The 22564-nt window shown below is 37.0% G+C and overlaps 6 protein-coding genes across 6 annotated transcripts; 3 read left to right on the forward strand and 3 right to left on the reverse strand.

The window, feature by feature from the left end:
* Positions 1 to 71: 71 nt before the first annotated feature.
* C9374_014391 (uncharacterized protein) lies at positions 72 to 1907 on the reverse strand (the record flags this gene model as incomplete). The annotated part of the gene is made up of 2 exons (XM_044690373.1): positions 72 to 281; positions 390 to 1907. The coding sequence occupies 2 exons, from the start codon at positions 1905 to 1907 to the stop codon at positions 72 to 74; spliced, it is 1728 nt and encodes a 575-aa protein (XP_044552983.1).
* A 204-nt stretch (positions 1908 to 2111) lies between these two features.
* On the reverse strand, positions 2112 to 4043 carry C9374_014392 (uncharacterized protein; the record flags this gene model as incomplete). Its single annotated transcript, XM_044690374.1, has 1 exon — positions 2112 to 4043. The coding sequence occupies one exon, from the start codon at positions 4041 to 4043 to the stop codon at positions 2112 to 2114; it is 1932 nt and encodes a 643-aa protein (XP_044552984.1).
* A 659-nt stretch (positions 4044 to 4702) lies between these two features.
* Positions 4703 to 5254, forward strand: C9374_014393 (uncharacterized protein; the record flags this gene model as incomplete). The annotated part of the gene is made up of 1 exon (XM_044690375.1): positions 4703 to 5254. One exon carries the CDS (start codon positions 4703 to 4705, stop codon positions 5252 to 5254), a length of 552 nt encoding a protein of 183 aa, XP_044552985.1.
* A 178-nt stretch (positions 5255 to 5432) lies between these two features.
* C9374_014394 (uncharacterized protein) lies at positions 5433 to 6440 on the forward strand (the record flags this gene model as incomplete). Its single annotated transcript, XM_044690376.1, has 1 exon — positions 5433 to 6440. One exon carries the CDS (start codon positions 5433 to 5435, stop codon positions 6438 to 6440), a length of 1008 nt encoding a protein of 335 aa, XP_044552986.1.
* A 190-nt stretch (positions 6441 to 6630) lies between these two features.
* On the reverse strand, positions 6631 to 7059 carry C9374_014395 (uncharacterized protein; the record flags this gene model as incomplete). The annotated part of the gene is made up of 1 exon (XM_044690377.1): positions 6631 to 7059. The coding sequence occupies one exon, from the start codon at positions 7057 to 7059 to the stop codon at positions 6631 to 6633; it is 429 nt and encodes a 142-aa protein (XP_044552987.1).
* Positions 7060 to 7677: 618 nt separating this feature from the next.
* Positions 7678 to 22519, forward strand: C9374_014396 (uncharacterized protein; the record flags this gene model as incomplete). The annotated part of the gene is made up of 2 exons (XM_044690378.1): positions 7678 to 13732; positions 13782 to 22519. The coding sequence occupies 2 exons, from the start codon at positions 7678 to 7680 to the stop codon at positions 22517 to 22519; spliced, it is 14793 nt and encodes a 4930-aa protein (XP_044552988.1).
* Positions 22520 to 22564: the final 45 nt, after the last annotated feature.

The following is a 22564-nucleotide window of genomic DNA, read 5'->3' on the forward strand; positions in this document are numbered from 1 at the left end:
ATTTCTAAGGACTTGACAACAATACAATTTGTTGCCAAAGAACTTGTTGTAGATTACAATGATTCTTCTCCTCAATCATCCAAGTCGTATTCATCAGCCATATCATCCTCTTCCCAAAGCTCCATTTCGTAATTCTCAATGTTAAATTCGTTCTCCATGTCATCATTCAATTCAGTGTCCAATTCATCATCTTCCATTCCATTTTCATCGAAAACTTCAATAATTTCTTCAGAATACCATTCATTGGGTCTTAACACTTTGGAAGGACTGTTAAACATATCCTCTACGCGACGGATGAAAAAAAATATGTAAAAACGAATTTATTGGTGTTATTTTGTGTGTGATCGTTTTGGATTCTGGCAACCACAATTAACACATTGCTCACATACCCACTCATCACATTGTGAGCACTTTGTGTGTGTTGGATACTTATTGCAATGATGGCAATGATGGCCATGACGATCATGCACTCTTTGAATCATATGAACATCATATAGTTTTTTTCCTTCATCATCAAGATCAGCACCTGCTTTTTGGGCAAATCCGACAGCCACTCTCATCAGGAATGATTTGTAATCAATATCAGTGTTTTTGGCTTTCTTATAGAAAATCCATGAATTTGCGAGTACAATTCGGAAAATTCCCATCCATGCTGCTTGAGTCCACTTGTTGACCCGATGGCAACCGGGATACATATGTGCATATCTATCAGCCACATCTACGTTCACATGCTTCTTCTCATAGAGCTCTTTTACTTTAGGAGCTCCTTTCTTCTTGTTCTTGCTTTTCTTCAAAGTAACCATGTTGGAAAGAAAAGTAATTTGTTTTTTGTCTTTGTAATGAATTGCGACATAATCTCCATTAGTGACACCAATCCATTCACCTTTTGATAATGTATACCTTGAGAGTAAGTTTTTGCATTCTTCTTCTAATCTGTTTTTGGGACAAATCATCGTAAACCGGAATTTGTGGTAATTCAATAGTAGGGCCGTCTTGTGGTGGCCAAAGTAGGAATCAGTGCAAATATTGTACTCATGAGAAGGTAAGAAGGAAACAAAATCCATCACTAAGATATGAACTTGTGGTTGATGACCTGTGTAAGGCCACAATCTTATCACGAACCACAAGTCGTCGGCCATCATATAAAACTTAATACCAGTGTCTTCAGGTTTTCCTTTGATGTGTTGTTTAAATTTAAATCTGCCCGTGAATTGTATCAATGTTTCATCAACTGTGACGTTCGGGAAGGGTTTCCAAATTATCAAAGAAATTTGATTGAACACTCTGGTAAAATAGTGGGGGTTGACACGAACACTTCTATGAACTGAAAGGAAATGATCTCTGCCACTCCAAATACTTTTTATGAATTCGTTACCAAAGAATACACTTGTTGAGAAGTAATCTGTGAGCTCAGGTTGAGGAGCAAGCATGATGGCAATAACAGTTGCCAAATATAGGTATAGGTCAGACACGGTGATATTTGCTGTGTGTGTTGTAGAGGAAGAGTCATCCTGTTCATCTTCAGATTCTTGACTCGAACATGGAATGATAGTGTCTTCGTCATCATGTGAATCATCATCATTGTGCTCATTATCAGCTGGTGGCGAGGTGTACCAAGCTTTGATATGGTCTGAGGGTTCAGGATCTTCAGTAGTACAAGGAATAGTTGGATCATTGGACAAGTGAATAATATGTTTTATCAAATGATCAGGCAAGTATTGCTCAACACAACGAACAGGTGTAAGACTGTTCAAGTGGTTTCCATGTCCTTGACACCCAAAAGAATTGTGTTCGGAATCGTTTTGAAAGCCTTCAAAATGTCCAGGACCAAACCCTCTACCAGAGTTTGTTTCTATCACCTGGTTTATCAAGTCTATGGTGACATCAGAAGGTTGTTTATCGGTCATAGGGTGCCGTTGTTGAATTATAATACCTCTACTTAATGATGTTGACTTTTTTTTGATAACGGTAAAAAAGGGGTGTTGGCGGCATTTTCCTTTTATTGCCATCCAATCACATTAAAAGTCCACAACAAATGCATAAACGATATCTTAGCAAACAATAGAAGAGAATGATATCACATAAGGAGAGAACAGAAGTAGGTTTATGTATTACTTGCCAGCTAAAGTTGCCGTCGCGTAGAGGATATTCAATAAGATATTCTCCATTTCCTTGACACAATTCGCCAACTCTTCAATTCTTTCAAAAATATCATCTGAATTGACGTTGTTTCTATTCAAAGAAATATTAATCATTTCTTCTGAATTATCTTGCAATGTCTCTAGTTCATGAACAATACAACTGGCTTTGTCAAATACTGCAAAGTTATGAGAGCTAACAAAGTTAAAAAAGATGTTCAATTGTTTTCTTCTCAGATCAATAATGTCTTTGAGAAATACTTTCATTCTTTCAAAATCAAAGACCTTAATATTTAAATTGAGCATTATTTCTGATAACTGATGTTGTTTGGAAGCATCAATATTCTTAAAAGCACATAATTTGATCAAGTCCTGTCTCATTTCATCAATGCGATTTCTCATGTCAGGGTTGTCATGATAAAGTTGATACCATGTATGAATCTTCTCAAAATATCTTAACTGAATGGTCTTGGCAACAATATTCTCATTTTTGGACAAGGTATTCCATGGAATGACTGAGTTCGATCGATGAAAACAATCACTTTCATTACCAACAGCAACCAGTTCCAAACAAGTCTTGAATCTGCATCGAGGGAATGAAAGATTCAGCTCATAGAGAAGACCATTCACAAACATGGGCCATGCTTCTTCAGAATGTAAAATGGTGATTTTACACAATTCAGAAGGTTCTGCTAGGGACTGATCTTGTGAGGAGTCAAGTAAATGAGGAGAAGATTTCTCATCAATATTGGCCTTGGAATTATGAAGAATAGATTCTGGCAAAGTGAGATATTTAAGGTTTGGAAAAGCTGTACAAAAGGCCTTAATTAAGGTTGACAATGGTAAACCTGGTTTCAATGACAATTGATAAATGGTAAGGGAAGAGATGTGAGAAAGTGGTTTGTTAATAACATCTCTCAATGTTTCTTGTTGACAGTTGCACAGACTTAAATGTTTGACACTATCGGGAATGGAACGAACGGAATTCAACTCAGGAATGGTTAAGGAAGTCAATTCTGACATGTGCTCAATTTTCAAAACATATTTAAAGGATCCAATGTTGTTGTTAAAATTCAGATTCGAGAAGAATGGACGCCACAACTTTAAACATTTCAATTGAGCACCAAAAGATGGGTTTTCCAACTTTTTCAATTGATCTTCACTTAACAAATCATTACATTCGAACGATTCTAAATTCTTGGGAAAGTTGTCAACAAGCGAAAACAATGAAAGAGAATTATTTAAAATAACGCTTCTCCATCTTTCAGACGATACACGGACAAGGGTACTATTTCCATATGTGAATTGACAATTTTCAAACGTGAGACTTTGAATGTGGCTTCTTCTTCCCAACAAGTCACTAATGGATCGACTGCTCAAAGAGGTTCCAACAAGAGTCACTGAACGGAAAGCTTCACACAATTGAATAGTTTTTGTATCAAGAGTCTTGCATACATTCATTTTCAACTTGGAATGACTTGTAATGTAATTTGAAAATTTTGGTTCACGATGATTGACCATATAGTTCAACACAAAATCAACCAAACGTTTGGAAGTCACATTGAGTGATCGATCTTTCCACAATCGATGTTTGGACTCTTCACTCAAACATTCTCGAGCAATAATCTTGTTGCAACACCGTAACGTTGCCATAGTCTGTAAAAACTCATCGTCACCAATGAATTGTAAAATATGTTCCAACATGTCGAGAATTTCTAATGGATGAAGTATATGTGTGCGAGTTGGTGCAGTGCTACAACTTTTTGCAGCATCTATGGTTGACTCTAAATCTTGGCATGGATGATCATTGAAAATGCCACAGCCATCGGGAGAATGATCGGCGTGAGGTCTCTTGCCGCGAGAGGTGTAATAACCTTTTGGAATGATCGAATCGGAGCTTAACATTGGTTGTGGTGGTGTTGGATTGCGTGTCCATGAGGACATGATGAATGTCTTTCAGTAGAGAGTTTTGAAAAGTTTTTTTGTGAGAATTTTTGCTTGTGGTTGTATCGAATTCGATCGAATACAAGATCTTAGAGAACGAGAATTCCGAACGCTTTAAAGAACCATTTTGGAAACGTGAAACGTGGTAGGTGGAACGTGAACAATTTCGAACGAAATGAAGACTTCTCAACCCGCTTCAAGGACGGTTCTCCCCTCATGACGGATTAACATGGGAGGACTCAAGTTGAAAGCGAATCTCCTCTTTCATACTGAGAGCCAGATTTCGACGTGTATACATACAAAAGAACCAGCTGTTGATTATTGGTTTTAGAAAAACGTAAACGTGTTCGAGAAATCAAACGCTCAAGAGTGGATGGATTGAGATTAAGGCCTCAGAAAATTTTGATCTCTCTGTTAGCAGAGCCAAAGCTTACAAAAAAAATATACACATTCAACGGTTCGTATTTGATACCATTCCGTGCTCACCCTTCTTTCCCATCAAAATACCATCATGACCATCATCAATGGAATGATCAATTCCTAAACTCATCCGATAATACTGTGTGTTCAATCTCTCCTTTTATTATCATTTCAGAAATTTTTTGAAAAACAATTTCATCATGATCAAAAATTCAACAAGAACTCTCCTCTCTCAACTCTCCAGAAAGAGCACTCAGAATGGAGTCGCCGCTGCTACTCTTTTTACCACCTCCCGCTCCTTCTCTACCTCTCTCTCACAAACTCTCACTCCAACCTATCCACCTACCAACAATTCTCACAAACTCTTCAATACTGAGAAGGCTGGAAAGGCGATCGGACCCTACAGCCATTGCACTGTATTCAATGAAAGATTAATTTTCGTTTCGGGACAACTTGGTCTTGATCCTACCAGTGGTACATTGGTCGAAGGCTTGGAAGGTCAATGCCATCAAGCTCTCAAGAATATGCAAGCTATTTTGGAAGGAGCTGGTAGTGGAATGGATTGTGTGTTGAAGACAACCATCTTGTTGACTGATATGGCTCACTTTGAAGTCGTCAATAAGATTTATGAAAGTTACTTCTCAAAGAATAAGCCAGCACGTGCTACTTTTGCTGTGAAGGCTTTGCCAAAGGGAGGCGTTGTTGAAATTGAAGCTATTGCTTATCAAAAAGTCACTCCTCAACATCCATAATCGTTGTGTGAGAATCATGAAACCAAAGAATTTAAAATCGAAATGGAATTAAATAATGTGGAAATCCAAAAAGAGAAATCTATTAAATTCTTTTATTAAATTATTACAAAGTAAAGTGAGCAAGAGAACACAACAAAATTTGAAAATCCAAAACGCAACAAAAGAACATTCAAAAAAAATGATTCGTTCTGCAAGTCGCACCATTCGCTCTCTCAACAACTCAAAGCTTAACCAACACGCATTTTCATCATCATGTTTGCTATTGAGTAAGAAAAATTTTCAATCGGAAGGAATGAACTGTGTTAATAACATCATGATGTTGAATGGATGTAACATGATGATCAATCAGCCATTCCGTTGCTTCTCCACTTCTACCTTCTTGCAATCAGCTTCAACAATAACCTATCCAACTAATTTACAAAATATTCTCTTTGAAAAGAGAGATAATGGTGTTGTTGTTATTACACTCAATAGACCAAGCCAATTGAATGCCTTGTGTAAACAACTCGTTCAAGAATTAGCCCAAGTAGTTTCCTTGTGTGAGAAAGATTCATCCGTTCGTGTCATGATCATTACGGGAAGTAAAAAGGCATTTGCTGCTGGAGCTGATATTAAAGAAATGAGTACAATGACCTCCATGCAAGTTTATCAAGAAAATCTTTTTGGAGAGCTCGAAGTGGTTGCCAAAGCAAGAAAGCCAATTATTGCTGCTGTGAATGGCTATGCTTTGGGTGGAGGTTGTGAATTGGCCATGATGTGTGATTTCATTGTTGCTGGAGATGGTGCCAAGTTTGGTCAACCAGAAATCAAGCTTGGAACAATTCCAGGAATTGGAGGTACTCAAAGACTCACCAAAGCTATTGGAAAAGCCAAAGCTATGGAATGGAATTTGACTGGTGAAATTTATGGAGCTGAAGAGGCTGAGAAGGCTGGTTTAGTCTCTCGTATTGTGAAGAGTGATCAATTGCTCGAGGAAACGATCAAGATTGCAGACAAGATTGCATCCTTCTCTCAACCTATCGCTCAATTCGCTAAGGCATGTGTCCAAAAGGCTCACGAAATGAGCTTGCAAGAAGGTCTCGATTATGAGAGAAAGTTGTTCATGACTACTTTCTCTACCAAAGATCAAAAGGAAGGTATGAGTGCTTTTGTTGAAAAGAGACCACCAAAGTTTGTCGATGAATAATAAATTAAGGTATTTTTAGGACAGGGCTTATTTTCATTTGAAAGCGAATTTGATTTGGGTCAACAATGAAGAATGCAAACCTGAAACGTGCTGTTCCACCTTAATCGAATTATTTCAAGAGTGACGCTTTTTGCATTGACTGTTTAAGTTTTTTCTGGATTTTATTGATTGGAAGAGGAAGGGAAATAATTTAATCGGACTTTCCGAGGTGCTTCAAGACAAAGTTCAAAGCATCTTCTTGATCCTCACCAAATCCACTCAAATCAGTAATGACAGCAACTGCACACTTTTGGACTCTTCTGGTTCTCATTTGCTTATCATACTTGGCAAGACCAACCCATTCACCCAATTGTCTCTTGGATGGGACTTCCAACAAGTCAACCTTCTTGAAAGCACAGAAAGCCTTGATGAGCTTCTTGTATTGATCCTTATCACAGTCATCAGCAAGGACGCACAATTGGGCCTTATCCTTGGCCAAAGTTCTACAGACTTCTCTCAAACCACGGGCGACAGCTCTGTTAGCAGAGGCAGTCTTCAAGACTCTCTTGATAGCAGTGTTCAAGTTGAGTTCTTCCTTTGGTTCTTGGACGAGTTGTTCAACAGCTTCAACGTTCGACATTTTGGCTAATAAGTGGTCACTACAACAATGTGTAAAGTTGCTCGCACAGAGGTGTGGTAATGATGAATTTTTTTTCAACAAAATTTTTCAAAATTCTGGACAACCGAAAAGTTGATATTACAATGGCCAAGAAATTTGGGGAAAGGGTGCGAAATGAAACAAGAAACACAACCAAAAGGTACGAGTAACATGTTTTTGAAGCAATAACCATTTAGCATCACTCTTGTCAAGAGTTTCATAAAATTCAATTTCAGTGTCATGATATTTTTATCCTAAAAAACGCATCAACTTCTCATCAGCAGTGGCATTTTACCAAACTTTGGATGCAAGAGAGCATCACATCAACAATTTGTAAATAATTACGATCCCCATTGTACAAACTTTCATCGTTATTTGTAAATACTGGTACTTGTAACATAGTAATACGCATTATCACAGACAATCATACGAACAACATTGTACAAGAATTCATTCTGATTTCTTTCCGAAATAGGATCCTGATCAACCGAACAGATTTTGACTGAGTCATTCAATCATTTTGAAAACGTTCACATCTAATCACTGCAAAATCTCTAACGTGTAGTACAATAACCAACTTCCGATCGTTTATTAGTAGAAATGTCTGATCATCAACAGAAGCAGCAACAACCACCCTCCAACAACACCATTCGACCATCCATTCCAATCTCTTCAAATAATGCCACTGGAAGCAAGAGAGGAGGTGTTTTAAAACATTCTCCACCAACTCCCACATCAACCTTTCAACAGCATTTTCCAACCACACCAACCTCGGCTACACTTCGCAAGCCACCTCCATCTCCAATTCAGACACCGTCCTCTGGGAACAATAACAACATGTTTAATTTTCAACCTTCAGGCAACACATTTGTCAGTGGAGGTCATGTGATTGTTCCGAATCGAGCAGCAACAATAGCGAATACATCATCGTCGGTCCAAAATGCTGGAACTTCTTCTCGTTTTAGTTATGCATCCATCGTTACCAATAGTAGTATTACTAGCAGCAATAGTAGCAGCAATAGTATTACGAATGGCCTTAACAATAGCAACGTCACAGCACCCAATAGCAGTAGCGGAGCCATTTTGAGGGAGGACGATCTTGATGACTCAACCTCACTCTATTCCAAGTTTTCTCATAATCTTAATAGTAGCATGCATCAACAACCTTCCTCGTCGAAGGAAAGTACCGAGTTCACTCCTCCCAAACAAAAGAATTCGTCAACATTGGACAACAAATTGGAAATGTCACCACCACAACCCTCATTGGCATTACAGATACACACCTCCTCAAACCCTCTTTCGACACCAACAGGAGAGAGAAAGAAAAAACTGAGGAAAAGCGGATCATCATCTTCAACAAATTTATTGTCAAATGCCACAAATATTGGGAACAACATTCACAACAATGCTACAACAATTGAAAGTCCTTCATTTAATACTACAGATTTACAGCTCAAAAAAAAGAGTTCTATTACAGATGTTGATTCCAATGATGAAGAGGAAGACGAGTTCATTTCGGTAGAGTCTCCAACATTTGCTCTGGCTCCCTCCGTTGTTAAGAAGCACAAGATGAAACAACAAAAATTGGGTGGAGGCTCTCCACATCAAAATGAACAAAGCAATTTGGAGATTACGAACGATTTATTAACCTCTATTGAACAATCCATGGAGGACCTTCTCGATAGCGACAATGTCGAATATAATTTTCCTGGACAAATTTATGGAGGAGGTGTTGGATCTGACGGAGAAAATTCCACTCCTGTGACTACTCATGTTCAACAACCAACATATAATCTACCTCCATTCATGTTCTCCTCCACTAACAGCAATAGCTCAATGAGATCGGGCCCTTTCCACTCGACCTTAGACCTTAACATTCCATACATTTACACTACAAGCGAGGAAGAGATTGAGATTTCTACTAATGGCTCAATCTCTACAAACACAACAAGCACTTCATTGGAGGATTTTCAAAGCGGGTTTATTGGCTCAATCACTCCAACAACCAATGTCATTATTCAGTCACCAAATAACAAAAACGCAACTCCTTACACTAACAATCAAGCAAGAAGCGAATCCAATCGTGGAGAGAATCGTTCAACACCACCAACATCTCCTGGGTCTCCTGTAGAGAATAAGAATTTGGCTGCTTTCAACAAGGAACGTACAGGAGTGCACGCATCTCCAACAAGTAAAACCCTACCCAAGGTAAAATCAAAGGCCGTTCTAGAGTATGAAGACGATGTCACATCTGATTCATCTGATTCCTCCACAGATGAAGAGATATTTTCGCAAGAGAGAGCAAACACCAATGGAGTCAACTTGATTGACTATTCTCAATGCCCAACACTGCAAGATATGAATCAGCTTTTTGAAAAAACGATGGAGGAATATGAATATGAAAAGAAGTTGGGATCTGAAGCACAACTTTTCATTACAAATGCTCCAAGCTTTCAATCTCTGCTGTTTGCATTGAAGAAATTGAAAGATCAATCCCTGTTGCATCACGAAAACTCCTCTAAGATTAGATCTAACATTTTTCAAACATTGAAGCGGAAAATCAAGGAATTGAACAACAAATATCAAATGCAAAGCATTGGAGTGATCTCAAGTATTAATTCCAGGAAGGAATTGGATACAGTGTTTGACATTTGTAACTTTTTACTCAATGAGGATATCATCTACAGCATGATTCAATCTCCTATTCTATCAGATATTAATTCCGAAAAAGATTTGGAAAATATGGCAACTCTTTTAGAGAATATTCAATCGAAAATGAATGTATCCTTTAACAACTCAGTACAGGGTTACTTTAGATTATTTGACGGAACAAAGAAATGGCTCATACACGTTTTTACACACAACTTGCGAATAGTATTTGATTTACAGTCTTCAGGAACTTTACCTTCGAACCAAGCAAGAAGATCTTCAACATCGCTCCTGTCTCTACTTCAGAGCCAGCAGAATTCTATATCCCTAGAGAAATTTATGAAATTTCTGGATAGACTTGTGAGGTTAAATTTTCTAAACGAGTATTCTCATGTACTTCTTGACGAGTTGATGTTGACACCATTTTTTGTTTCCTTGACAGCTTTCGACTTTATAGAGCATATGGGAAAATTCAGTGGGGCCCAATTTTCTGACAAGTTGCGATCCTATATCATTGAAAAATGTTGCCAGTTAATTTCTCAAACAGCAACAAGCAAGGATACCAGCCTTCTTTTTGAACTGATTGAATCTAAAATTGAAGATGAAACAGTACGCTTTGTATATCTCAGAACATTACTATTTGCAGCCAATATTCAGCACAATTATGAAAATATTGTCAAAAATCCATTGTGCTATTATTATTTCAAATTTGCCAAGATCAGTCAAAAGATTTCTGATGAAAACTATGCAAAAATTGAGAAGGAAGTATCAGAGTTGATGGATATTTATTTCAAGCTAGTTTTTCAGCTCTTAGACAAAACTTGTACCATCTCTACTTTGAACATGGTTCTAAAACATGAGAGTCAATTCACTAAGCTTGTTTATGTTATGGGAGATGTTGGATTTAACGAGGGTCATCTAAAGCAACTTCGTCAAGAGCTGATTTCATTCAAAACAACTCTAGATGCTGTTCAAAATTTCCTGACCATGTTTGCGGATGATCCTAACTTCTTTGATACAAATACTGTACTCGATACTATTATCAAAATTCGTAGAAATATGACGGAAATGGTTCTCAAAAAAGTCCAAAAGCAAGTATCGGATTTAATTCCATTCAGCTTTGAGGATTTGGCCTTCTTTTACGAGCTTCGAACATCAGAGTTCTTTTTGGTATTATGGAGAGATCTTTATTCAAAGAACACAAACGAAAAATATAGTATTGATTCTATCAAGACCAAGCTCATACCTGCGGTCAGAAAAAGATGGAGCGAGTATTACATTTCACTCGATAACCTTTCCATGAAGTTAAGCGAATTTTATAGCATTCTAAGGAAATGTAGATATGATACCAAACTTGATAACATCTTTTCAGGTGCAAGCAGTCTTTATGAAGACGAGTTGATGAGAGTGAGAATGACTTTCAGCGGAAAAGCTTCAGACAAAAAACCTTCTAAAGAGGATCTTGAATGGGTTTCAAAGAGGCACAACATCATTAGAAGCTTTGAAAGTATTAATTTATACAGATCATATTTGCCAGCACTGATTGCACTTGTGGAGCATTTTGAGCCAAACTTTTCTGTTGATTTGAAAAAAGATCCAGATTACATTCAACTCAAAAAGGAGGCAACCATCTTGACTAGTCAGAGTTTGTGGGAAGAGCAAACTTTATCCATGTTTGAGAACCAAAGAACAAGCCTTGATTCATTATCTTTCGCCAAATTTTTTAAGAATTTTTCCGATAATCAAATGTCATTTATGAAATTACTGAGTGACAACAGTGGGTTTTCCATCATTGATTGGCTTGCTAGCTACAAATCGAATCTGGAGTTTGATAACCTGTTAGAGGTGTGCAAGAGTTACACTGACTCTGTCAAAGTTCTTCAATCATTGAAATCTTTGGTTGTAATACGAGATGCTCTTTCGGAGTTGCTATACTCTGTAGAGTCTACTGCTATTAATTTCACTTGTTTTACACATTTTCACAGTGTATTGACTAAACTTCCGATTGGAAGTGATGAATTGGTACAGCTGACAAACCTCAAAAAGAACTTCACTCTCCTTCTTGAAATGTTTGAAGAAAGAACGCGAACTGGAGGAGTTCAAGCTCTTTATGATCTTGCTGCCATAATTGAAAGAGGTATCTTTGAGTTCAGTCTTGCTTCTCAGAACGTAATTAGTTGCAAAGTGATACCTTCTTCAAGCATGTCATCCTCGTCACCAAGCAGAAGAATGAGCAATCAACATCAAATCATCAGCATGGAGGGACTAGTGGAGTTGAGAAACAAGTTGATGTTGAGTGAAATACCAGATAATATTAACAGCTTAGACGACGTGCATTCAAAGATCAAACTATTTGTGAGCTATATTACTTTAATGCTTGAGCTAAGGTCATCATTGCTCGAGCTATGTCGATTTGCTCATTTTGACTTTCAAGATAATTACTTTAAAACAGTTAAGGCTTCAGAATGCACTTTCGATTCCATCCAAGAGTATCATTTGGAGGTTCTGAAAAAGATGGAAGAATGGAAAAAAATTGTCGATGATTCCCGAAACAAATACTATTTCATTAATCTCTTTAGATCGAAAGAGTCTCTACATATCTTTAATTTGCTGACCAGATACAAGGAAGATACCAGACATGATATATTGCGAGAGTTATTAGACATTTTGCAATTGGGTGACCATAGCTTGACTATTAATGAAATTGAATCTTGTATCAACGAAATGCAAGACTTTACATTCTCCAAAGAACTGAGTGTAGCCACAAAGATGGAAAAATTATGCCTATTTATCGAAGCTTTATTCCGTAATAGAAAGGTACCATATCGTAGAGCTGATTATTCTATTCCATCAACAGTTGTATCCAAGTACTCAGTCAGCAACTTGGGAGGTTTCTTTAGGATTATAAAGCTGAGCAAGGAAAAAGAGGTCATGGAAGCCATTTTGACCATTTATTCAACTCAAAACAGACTTCCTTTGAGTGAAGAGGTTTTACTTTGCAACTCTTATGAGACAGATATTGAAGACATTTATCTCATTCTAAATAGATGGTTCAAGTCTAGTGCAAATGGAAAAATCAACCATATATTTTGTATTGGCAATATCCACGAGTTACAATTTTCTGTTCAGTCAAAGATGCTATTACGTATTCAAGAGCAATTATCAATCATGGCTAAAGCATCAAGTAATCATGCCAAGCTGGTACTACTTAGTGGAGCAGATAGCAATTCTAGACTCTTAGTAGAGTTTTCGCAATATGTAGATGTGAATTTCAAAATTCTTCCTCACAAGTACATTTCAGCGATTCTCAACTCGTATCATGGTAATCGTGTGAAATATGTGTACTCAAATCGTACAGCCGCCGGAAAAACTCGCTACATACTTAAAGATATTTACATGAGCAAGAAAGGATATAAAAGAATTACAATACTTGAAGACTCAACCGTAAGAGATACGGTATTTACTCTTAAAAGAACATTGAACAGTATGGACAGAAAAGACGTTGCTTTTCACTTTTCTTTATGCCCACTTATTCCAAAGCACTTTAACTCGCTGTTCTTCGAATTGTTTTATTTGGGGAGAGTTAGAGATCGTGATACAGCGACTGTGTTCCATTTAACACCTTCCACCCAATTCTACATTGAAATGCCAAACAGTCTTTGTGTACCTATTTTGAACGAATTTGTCTATTTTTGTGCCTATTTGCCTTCACTGGAAATTACTACAGACGAAAATAGCTTTGATTTAACAATCTATGAGCTAACTAATAGCATCGAGGACGCTGTAGAAATTATTACTAGAAACAACTCGAAGAAGGTACAATTTGTCTGCAAGTTTTTAAAAGCATTTGAGGAAAACGTTTTCAAAAATGCTGCTCCTCATATTGCTGATTTTTCTCCTGATAAGCAATCTGACCTTGATACCAGAAAATGCTTCAAACTTCTTTGCAAATATACCGGATTCAGTTTGGAGAATGCTTCCTTCTCTGTGATCAATCATTTTGTAGGTAAGTTATCTTCCGACTTTTTTTCTATTGTAACATCAATATTATGCAGAACTACTTTATGGGCAATTCCAATCCACTCTTAGATATGCATGCTTTAAAAATTGTGTCATGGAAGGAACCATGCAACTTTTTAAGCATGCAATGATCGACTTGATGATTAGATCTGCAAGAGATTTGACAGGTATTGCAGTTGAAAAAGATGCAATTTTGTCCATGGCTAAGAAATATGAAGGTAAACCGTATACCGAGGTTCTTCTATTACAATATATTGAAATGTTTGAAAACAGAATAGGTCGTTTGGAAGAACAGTCTGCTCAGCACCCGCTGGTTGCATTCTATCGGACCGAATTGGATGAGATTACAGGTATTGACCTTATTGGAATGGACACCGACAAGTTGGATCTAAACGAAGAATTGAAATACTCTCTGATGTGCAATGGAATTAATTTGGATGCTCCTCGAGCACTTTCGCATGAAAGAGCTCAAGAAATTATTAGAAATGTAGCAGGACTAGGTAAAGAGGATAAAAACGAGAAAATTAGAAACAATTACGTATTAACAGTTGACAATTTGAGCAAAGTGCTCATTATTTACAACAAGCTCAAGTACAATCTACCAGCAATTTTGTACGGTGATAACGGAGTAGGAAAATCAGAGTTAACTAAATATTTAAGCACCGTGCTAGGAATTAAGTTGAAACGATTCGTTGTTAATGAAGGCCACAGTAGCTCAGACATTTTGAACTGGATCAGTCCTCTCATAAGAGAGGCCAATCATAACCCTTCCAGGGATGTTATAGCATTCTTTGATAGGGTGAATACGGCAAACATGATGGGATTATTTAAAGAGATAATATGTGACAAAATTATCAATAACCAAGTACTTCCCAAGAATCTGAAAATTGTTGCCTCTTGTAATCCATACCGTCTGAGAAGATATTCTGGAACAGACATAGAACAACCTTCTTCTCAAAGGCTTGATATCCTGAAAGAGAATTTACGAAATCTTCAAAGGACAACCACACTTGACGTTCAAGCTTTTGCTCAATGCCTTGTTTACAAGGTTTATCCTCTTCCAGTTTCTTTGTTGGATTCCGTGTTTAGCTTTGGATCGCTTAAAAGTGACATTGAACAGCTATACATACGTGCAATATTACTTATGGAAATTAATCAGGAGGATAATACTAGATCCGAAAGATTCTTTGATTGCTTTACCGAGCTAATTTTCATATCCCAAAACTTTATTAGAAAAGTATACATGGAACGCAGCGCTGTAAACCTGAGGGATGTGAAAAGATGTATCAATTTGTTCAAGAGCTTTTATCAGTCGCTTGCAAAACGAAACTCTTTAGATCCAGAATTTTATTTGGAGGATTCAAACTTCATCATTAAGAACTCAATACTACTTGCTCTTGGTAGCTGTTACTATTATAGACTTACTGCTCGTAGAGAAGACTTTGTGACTGAGATTGAGAACTATCTTTCTTCAAACAAATACTTTTTATATCAAAAAGGTGATTTTATCAATACACTCAACGAGGAGCAGAGATTTTATACCATGCATTTAAATATTCCAAAAGGTGTGGCACTTAATCAGGCTTTAAGAGAAAATATTTTCATGACACTTGTTTGTGTCTTGAATAGAATTCCAATTTTTATCAACGGAAAAAGTGGAAGCTCCAAATCATTGTCGTTAGAAATTCTATCTTCAAACTTGAATGGAAGTGCGAGCGTGAACGCATTTTTGAAATCTCTGCCCTCTCTTGAAATATTCACATATCAGTGCTCGCAACTGTCAACACCTGAAGACGTGAAGAGTTGCTTTGAATCTGCGAGAAGATATCAGAAAAATTCTCCCAATTCCATTGCAGTGGTTCTCTTAAACGAAGTTGGACTCTTAGAGCATTCTCCGTCTCATCCATTGAAGGTGGTTAATAAGGAGCTCGATGAGGAGAGTTCAAATTATACACCCTCTGTCATTGGTCTTTCGAATTGGACTCTTGATCCCAATCTCATTAACAGGGCTGTTTATTTGTCACGACCAGCTCCCTCGACTTTTGAGTTGAAGACAACACTTTCTGGCATTGTCAATTCGGTACACTTGGATAGTAGTCTGTTTTCGTTAGCCAAGGCTTTCCATGACGTATACAACAGCCAACAAAGAAAAGATTTCTTTGGATTGCGAGACTTTTACCACTGTGTGAAATTTATCAACAGAAATTTTGATTTAGGAGCTCTGACACCAGAGCTTTTAACTGATGCTTTGACCCGTAATTTTGGTGGCTCTAGCAATGAAGAGTTTCATACCATTCTCAATATTTTCTTTTCATGTGTAGGAATGAACATCGTTCCGAATAGAAAGTTAAAATTAGAGTACATTTCAGACAATTTGACCGATACAAAAGCTCGACATCTCATGCTTCTTACTAAGAACAATGCTGCTCTTTCCATTTTATTTTCTGATTTTGGACAAATAATGCCATACTCTAACTCTGAGGTCATATTCGGCTCATCAAACTTCCAAAATTCCGCTAAAGAGCTTCAAATATGTATGGATATACAAAGAATTAAGCAGTGTATGGCTATTGGAAAAATAGTTGTACTCGTAAATTGTGAACAGCTCTATGAGAGCTTGTACGATTTATTTAACTTGCAGTACATTGAATATGACGAGAATCGAGTTGTTGCAATCTCCTTGGGGACCTACAGCAGAATTTGTTCAGTTCACAAAAACTTTAGAGTCATTGTGATTGTAGATCAAGATGATGCATATACACGATTACCAAAACCACTGCTCAATCGATTTGAAAAACAGACACTTCACAGAGAAGATTTATTCGACAAGCACTCCTCGGCCAATTTGCGAGCAGTGTTATCAAAGCTCCAGAGTTGGGTGAAATCAATATTTGACGAAGATGAAAGACCATTTGTTAACACTCACAAATGTTTGCTTCATTCTTTGGTATTGTCATTGGACTCAAAACAAATGGAAGATAGTACACTGCACGACTTTCTCTTGAACCAATGCAAGAATTTATTACTATGGATTACCACTACAGATGCTATAGTTAGAATGGCTTCAAAGAATTTAAGAAATAAGGAATATGCTAAAATGTATTTCGAGCAGCAAGAGCACAGAGATCTTTGTAAATTTTCTCAGTACTTGTTTGATGCCATAGAGTCACAACAAAAAAGTGGCTTGTTGAACCCACTGATTTTTACAGGATACTTCCAAGTCTGTGTGCTGACTTATTCGTCAGTCTCTGTTAACTGCAGCTCTCTACTCAGCGCTGATAGAGCCGAATACGTGGAAACGTTGTTTTTGAGCGACTTAAAATCAGATATTGAATTGTCAGAAAAGCTAAAGCAATACTTTGAAATGCCAGTTTCAACACAAAATTCTCAGCATGTCTTAATAATTCAATGTGAGCTTGTGAATTTCGACTTGTTGAATCAAACCAAGTTTATGATTCAAAAACAAAGAAAATGCTCTGGTATACTCAATACTCAGGGAAAGAACGTACTTTTAGTTGTTAATGTCATTCCAGGAAAGTCTAACACGACTCAGTATTTAATTGAATTCGATACCCCATGGAAATATGCTTTTATTGACGAAATTAGGCCAATGCAACATTCCATTTATGACATTTTGAATAGGCCATTCCCTGAACAGATACAACTAGCAAATGTTCGACAAATCATTAGCAACAATTTCAGAACAGCATTGGCCATGTTAAGAAAAACAAATACCAAGATTAATGATATCACAGTTCTAATTTCGAGAACTAAAGAACTTCTCGACAATGAAGATTGTTGGAAAGTGATTCAACCTAAAATCATGGAGATTTGTTTTGATTACTTTTCTCAGAATCAAACTAATTATTATTCGACCTTTGTTGCACAGCACATGCATGAATATTTTTTAGTAGCGAATACGTATTACTCGGCCATCCAATACTGCATTGAGAGAATATTAATCAAGTCATTCACATACCTTCTCGCAGAATTAGAGAGGAATAACAATCTGGATTTATACTTTGAATTTAAGAAGGCAAATAGAACAGATGGAACAGCACTTTGGCTTCGACTTTTGAGCGATATGAAACGTCCATCCATTACAAACATGTTTACTAAATATGATCAAGCAAACTCCTCCGCAGAATTGCTTCGTTGGAAACCCATAGAGGTAAGAAATGACGGAAATAATAACAGAATGTTCAAATGTCGATTCCCTTTTTCATTTGAAGTCTGTAGACACTTGCACAGCCTGAGAAGCATTTGTGAGAGCTCACGTTTTGGTGTTACAACAGCACTCCAAAATCATATCAACATGCTGTATCCATTCTTGAATAATTTGTCAAAAGAGTTTTCAGAATTCTTTATCTATGATTATATGTGCATGTTCGGAGAGCAATGCACAGTTCTCACAAATGAAGTACAGTATGAAATTCTCAAGAAAATGCTAGAAACAGAGCATAGCGAATCCAGCGATACAACTAGTCATATTGCTAACGCGCTTTCATTCTATTGGAAGCAAGAGAGAAGATTACAAGCTTATTATGTACTCTTTGAGACATTCCCCAAGTCTGTACTTCAAAAGAAATTCTTACAAAAGCTACTTGTACCATCGTTGAGAGTGACATCAGTTGAGGAAATTGATATTCTACTATTCAGCGTGATTTATCATAATTTGGATCCAAGAAAAGTGGAGATTTCATACGATCCTGTTATCACAAAACAACGAAGAATGATTTGGGTGAAAACTTTGACAGACATCAAAGGTCCTGTTGAGGTCTTGACGAGTTTGATGCGCCTCACAAATTCTGGCTCTTCCATGCTTAATAATATTGGTTTTATTCATGAGAAATGGAGAAAACTACAATTCTACAAGGAGTATCTTCAAGAGATTGCTATTCCTTTAGGAATTGTTAAAGATATATCCATGATTTTATGGCAAAATATGAAAACAAAGCCTCTCTCTTCGATGAACAGCTTGGAATTAATTCTATACTTTTTAGACTTGGTTAACAAAATTGGAGATAATCAAAAATCCACGACTGTTGACGCTAGAAAAGCCAATCTTTCGAGATTTTTTGAAATGTTTACCTCCAAGTTTCTTATCCGACCAATTGGAAAAGATGATGAAATTGACAAATCATTTTACTCGGTCTTGGTTAGCATTGTGAAAGGAGATAATGAAAAGTTTAAACAGATTATGAAATATCCAACCCAAAATCTAAAGGTTAGCATCTTGAAGAAGCTCCTTCTCAACAAACAAACAAAAGTGCTTGTGAATTCTGAGTTGAGAGAAATCATCAAACAGGAGCTGGGAATATCTACAACTGCATCGATCAATAGCTCAGCATCGCTCGATCAGAGCACATTTTACAGCTATTTGTGCATTTACGAATCGGTTCTTCAAAGTATTTCTGAGGAGCAAATTGCCAAGCTAATTTCCTCCATTTCAGATTCGTTCATTGATGTTCATACTTGGAAAGATATCATTAAGGAGGTACAATTACTGGCAGTGATTAGAATATCATTATCTTCGTTTGCAGACAGGTTAATTGCAGCATCTGAAAAAGGAGAATCCATACGAGCAATCATTGGATCTAACACCATCTATCAGCAGTTATTGACCCTTCTCGATAAATCAAGTTTCAACTTCTTGAGATTGGTACTATTGAGATTGGTCGTAGAAAGAAAAGGAAGAGTCTTTTTACTGAAAACTTTCCGTTCCAAAGTTGCCGAGCATATTCCATGGATTTCTTCAGTGCTTCATGGGTTCAAATACACTGACAGCATCCCACAAAACGTCTTGATACATGTATTGAATGGACTTGAAGAGATTGGAGCATGTGTGGACATGATTATGAGTTTACGACAACAGCAAGGAGACAACACCTCCAAGACAGAGTCCATTATCAAACTCAAATCCTCACTCGAATCCATCATTCACACAGGACAACAAATTGATATTCATTCTCTTAAAAAACTATGCTACTTGGCTGTTATTGACAAGTGTTACTTGTCGTTCTGTGCTGAAACATCCATTAAGGAAAGTAGAATTGTCATGTCTGAGGAAGAGTTGGCAAGTAGAAATACCATCGACATCACCAAGCTCAAAAATTATCTCCTCAAGCATGTCTTGAAGGATGAAAAAGAAGTATTGATGGCTATCAAATTTGCTACCAATGCATTTGATGACAGTAATTTCTTCTACCTCAATGAGAATACCACTCTGGAGAATTTGACCTTGGTTCACATTGTACATCATGTTTGTTCCATTGCTCTTTCAAATTTCTCTTCCGATCAATTCTGGTGGATGCTTTTATTTGAACCCTTATCTATGAAAGATAAATATTTACCAAGCGTAACCGATGATGCCAGAAGTCAAGTCATTAACACAATCAATAACAGTGGCGGCATTATAAATTGGTACCGCTGTGCAAAGGGCCACGTTTACTTTATTGATTTGTGTGGACTTCCTTTGGAACAGGCTCAATGCCCAGAATGTGGGCTTCCAATTGGAGGCTCTGACCATGTTCCTCACTATTCAAACGATAAGATCAAACATGAAGAGGATCTAGCACCAACAGGCTATGCTGTTTATGAATACTTTAAAGAACGAGATTTAAAAGCTACTGTTCGTTCCTTGTCACCAATAGCTTTTCGAGTTGTCAGACTTGTTATACATTCATTGCTTATTACTGGATCTTCTCTATTTCCAGAAAGAGAAGATGAGTACAAGGCTCTCTTCCACAAGTCAATGGACGTATCATCCATTACCAATCTTCATGAATATCTATTGTCACACATAAGAAACGATTGGAGTATTATTATTGAACTGTTGGGAGAAAATAATGAAGAGAAGGCAAGCGTATTATTGTTTAATATTTTGGAACTATTTAGCTACTCATCAAAACAAATGGAACTTAAGAGAAAATCGAACACAAAACAACAACCAGGAATTGTTTCACGAGACTTGTCCACCAAGACTGGAAGAAATGCTTGGGAAAATCACTTCAATGGCTGCGTTTCAATGGTGATGGAAAATGCTACAAAGAAGTATCAATTATATTTCAAACAATTGGACAATTTCCAAAAGAGAAGTCATGATCCAGTCACCAATGTATTGCTATTCTCGCCAGAATCGACCTCACAGCCAATATTACCCCTCATGGATCCTATCAGCCAGTTGTGGAATATCAAGGTACCAATTACCTATGAACAATTCAAACTCGCCTTTATCAATGACAGAGTAGAGCAGAAATATCCAATATTGAACCTCTTTATTCAGAATGAACCAATGCTCTATGCCACAAGATACATTCCACATGTGATCAAATGGCAAAAATTGATCATGTCTACCTTTTCCCGAAGAATTGATAGGCACTATGCAAGAACTAGAACTGTTCGAGACGTGTTATCAGAATTTAATTCTGCCATGGCATTGTCTCCTGTCATTTTACAAATGGGTTCAGACAAGAAGGCATCGATCGAAAAATTATTTGAAGGATGGGCCAAAGCATTTAACCATAGTTGGAAATTTATTGATCGATACAAGTGCTTGCCTCTTCCTAATTGGTGTAGAAATATTGTCATGACCAAAGATACTCCACTCTCGTTTTCTATTCCAGACGAGTCGGGGCAAGATGAAGGCATTTGTTCACTTGCTGTGACGCAATTCTTAATTGACAAACATAATGAGGTGATTGAAAAGGTAGGAAAATTCTTCAATAAGAATGTAGAAAACACTCCAATTGAAATTTCAAGCCGATTTGTTTCCAAACATCACCTTATTGTATTTAATATCGAAGAAGAGCTTGTATCAGTTATTGCAGAATCGAAATTGAGCGAACCAATATTACTCAATATTACTAGTAGTGACAATTCCAACAAACAAAATTCCAGACACAAGTTTGACTATGAAAGAATTGAACAATTTATTTTGACCAAATACTTGTCAGGCAAGCCAAAGATCAAGTTAGAATTGGAAGGCTTCTTATTCTTGAACGAAACACGATACTCGAGCGGATTTGGAGATCAAATTGGAGGACCAGTGAGCGAACTCAAACGAAAAATCAAGCAATTAGAAATTCCAACAGATATCAAACAAGCGATCATTCTCGAGATGAGAGCAAATGAAACTAGTTTAGATTTAATTCAAGCCTGTTTAAGACAAGTGGAGGAATGTATTTCATTCTTGCAAGCTATTTCAAGTTCTAATAATTTGGAAGGAGTGGAAAAGATGTCCATCAGCGATTATTTACATAACATTTTGCTTGTAGATCCATCTACCACATCCAATCAACCATTATGCAACATTTCGAATATTATGATTCATGTCAAATTGTGCCATCTGTTATCATTATGGCAATTGTTGGAGAATGAGCTTTCACCAGGAACCGCCATTGAATCTTCTATCATTTCAAGCAAGTACAAGCGTGTCATTCCATCACCTGTTCTCACTCACTTGAAAGAATTCAAAGAAAAGCTCTCACTTTCTGATCTTTCAACGTTGACATGTTCCATTAAGGAATTGTTACTCTCCTATTTCACAAACGAAACATTGGATTCGGAGATTCCTCTCAAGCAAATGCTGGAAATTACTCCTGCTATAGAGAGCATGCCACAAATTTCCAAACAAACCAAACAAACGGACAGCGCTGACAATAATGGAGGAAAAAAACTTGGTGATTTCAAGTGGCTGCAATTGTTGTCTGATGAATTGAAAACAGCACACCTGTTTGAAGTGTATTGTCAACTCACAACTAGCTCTCAATAAAATGAACTTTTGTGATTCAAAAAATTCAGTGTAAAAATGTGATTT

This window comes from Naegleria lovaniensis (genome assembly GCF_003324165.1).
Source record: "Naegleria lovaniensis strain ATCC 30569 chromosome Unknown tig008, whole genome shotgun sequence".
NCBI lineage: Eukaryota > Heterolobosea > Eutetramitea > Acrasida > Naegleriidae > Naegleria > Naegleria lovaniensis.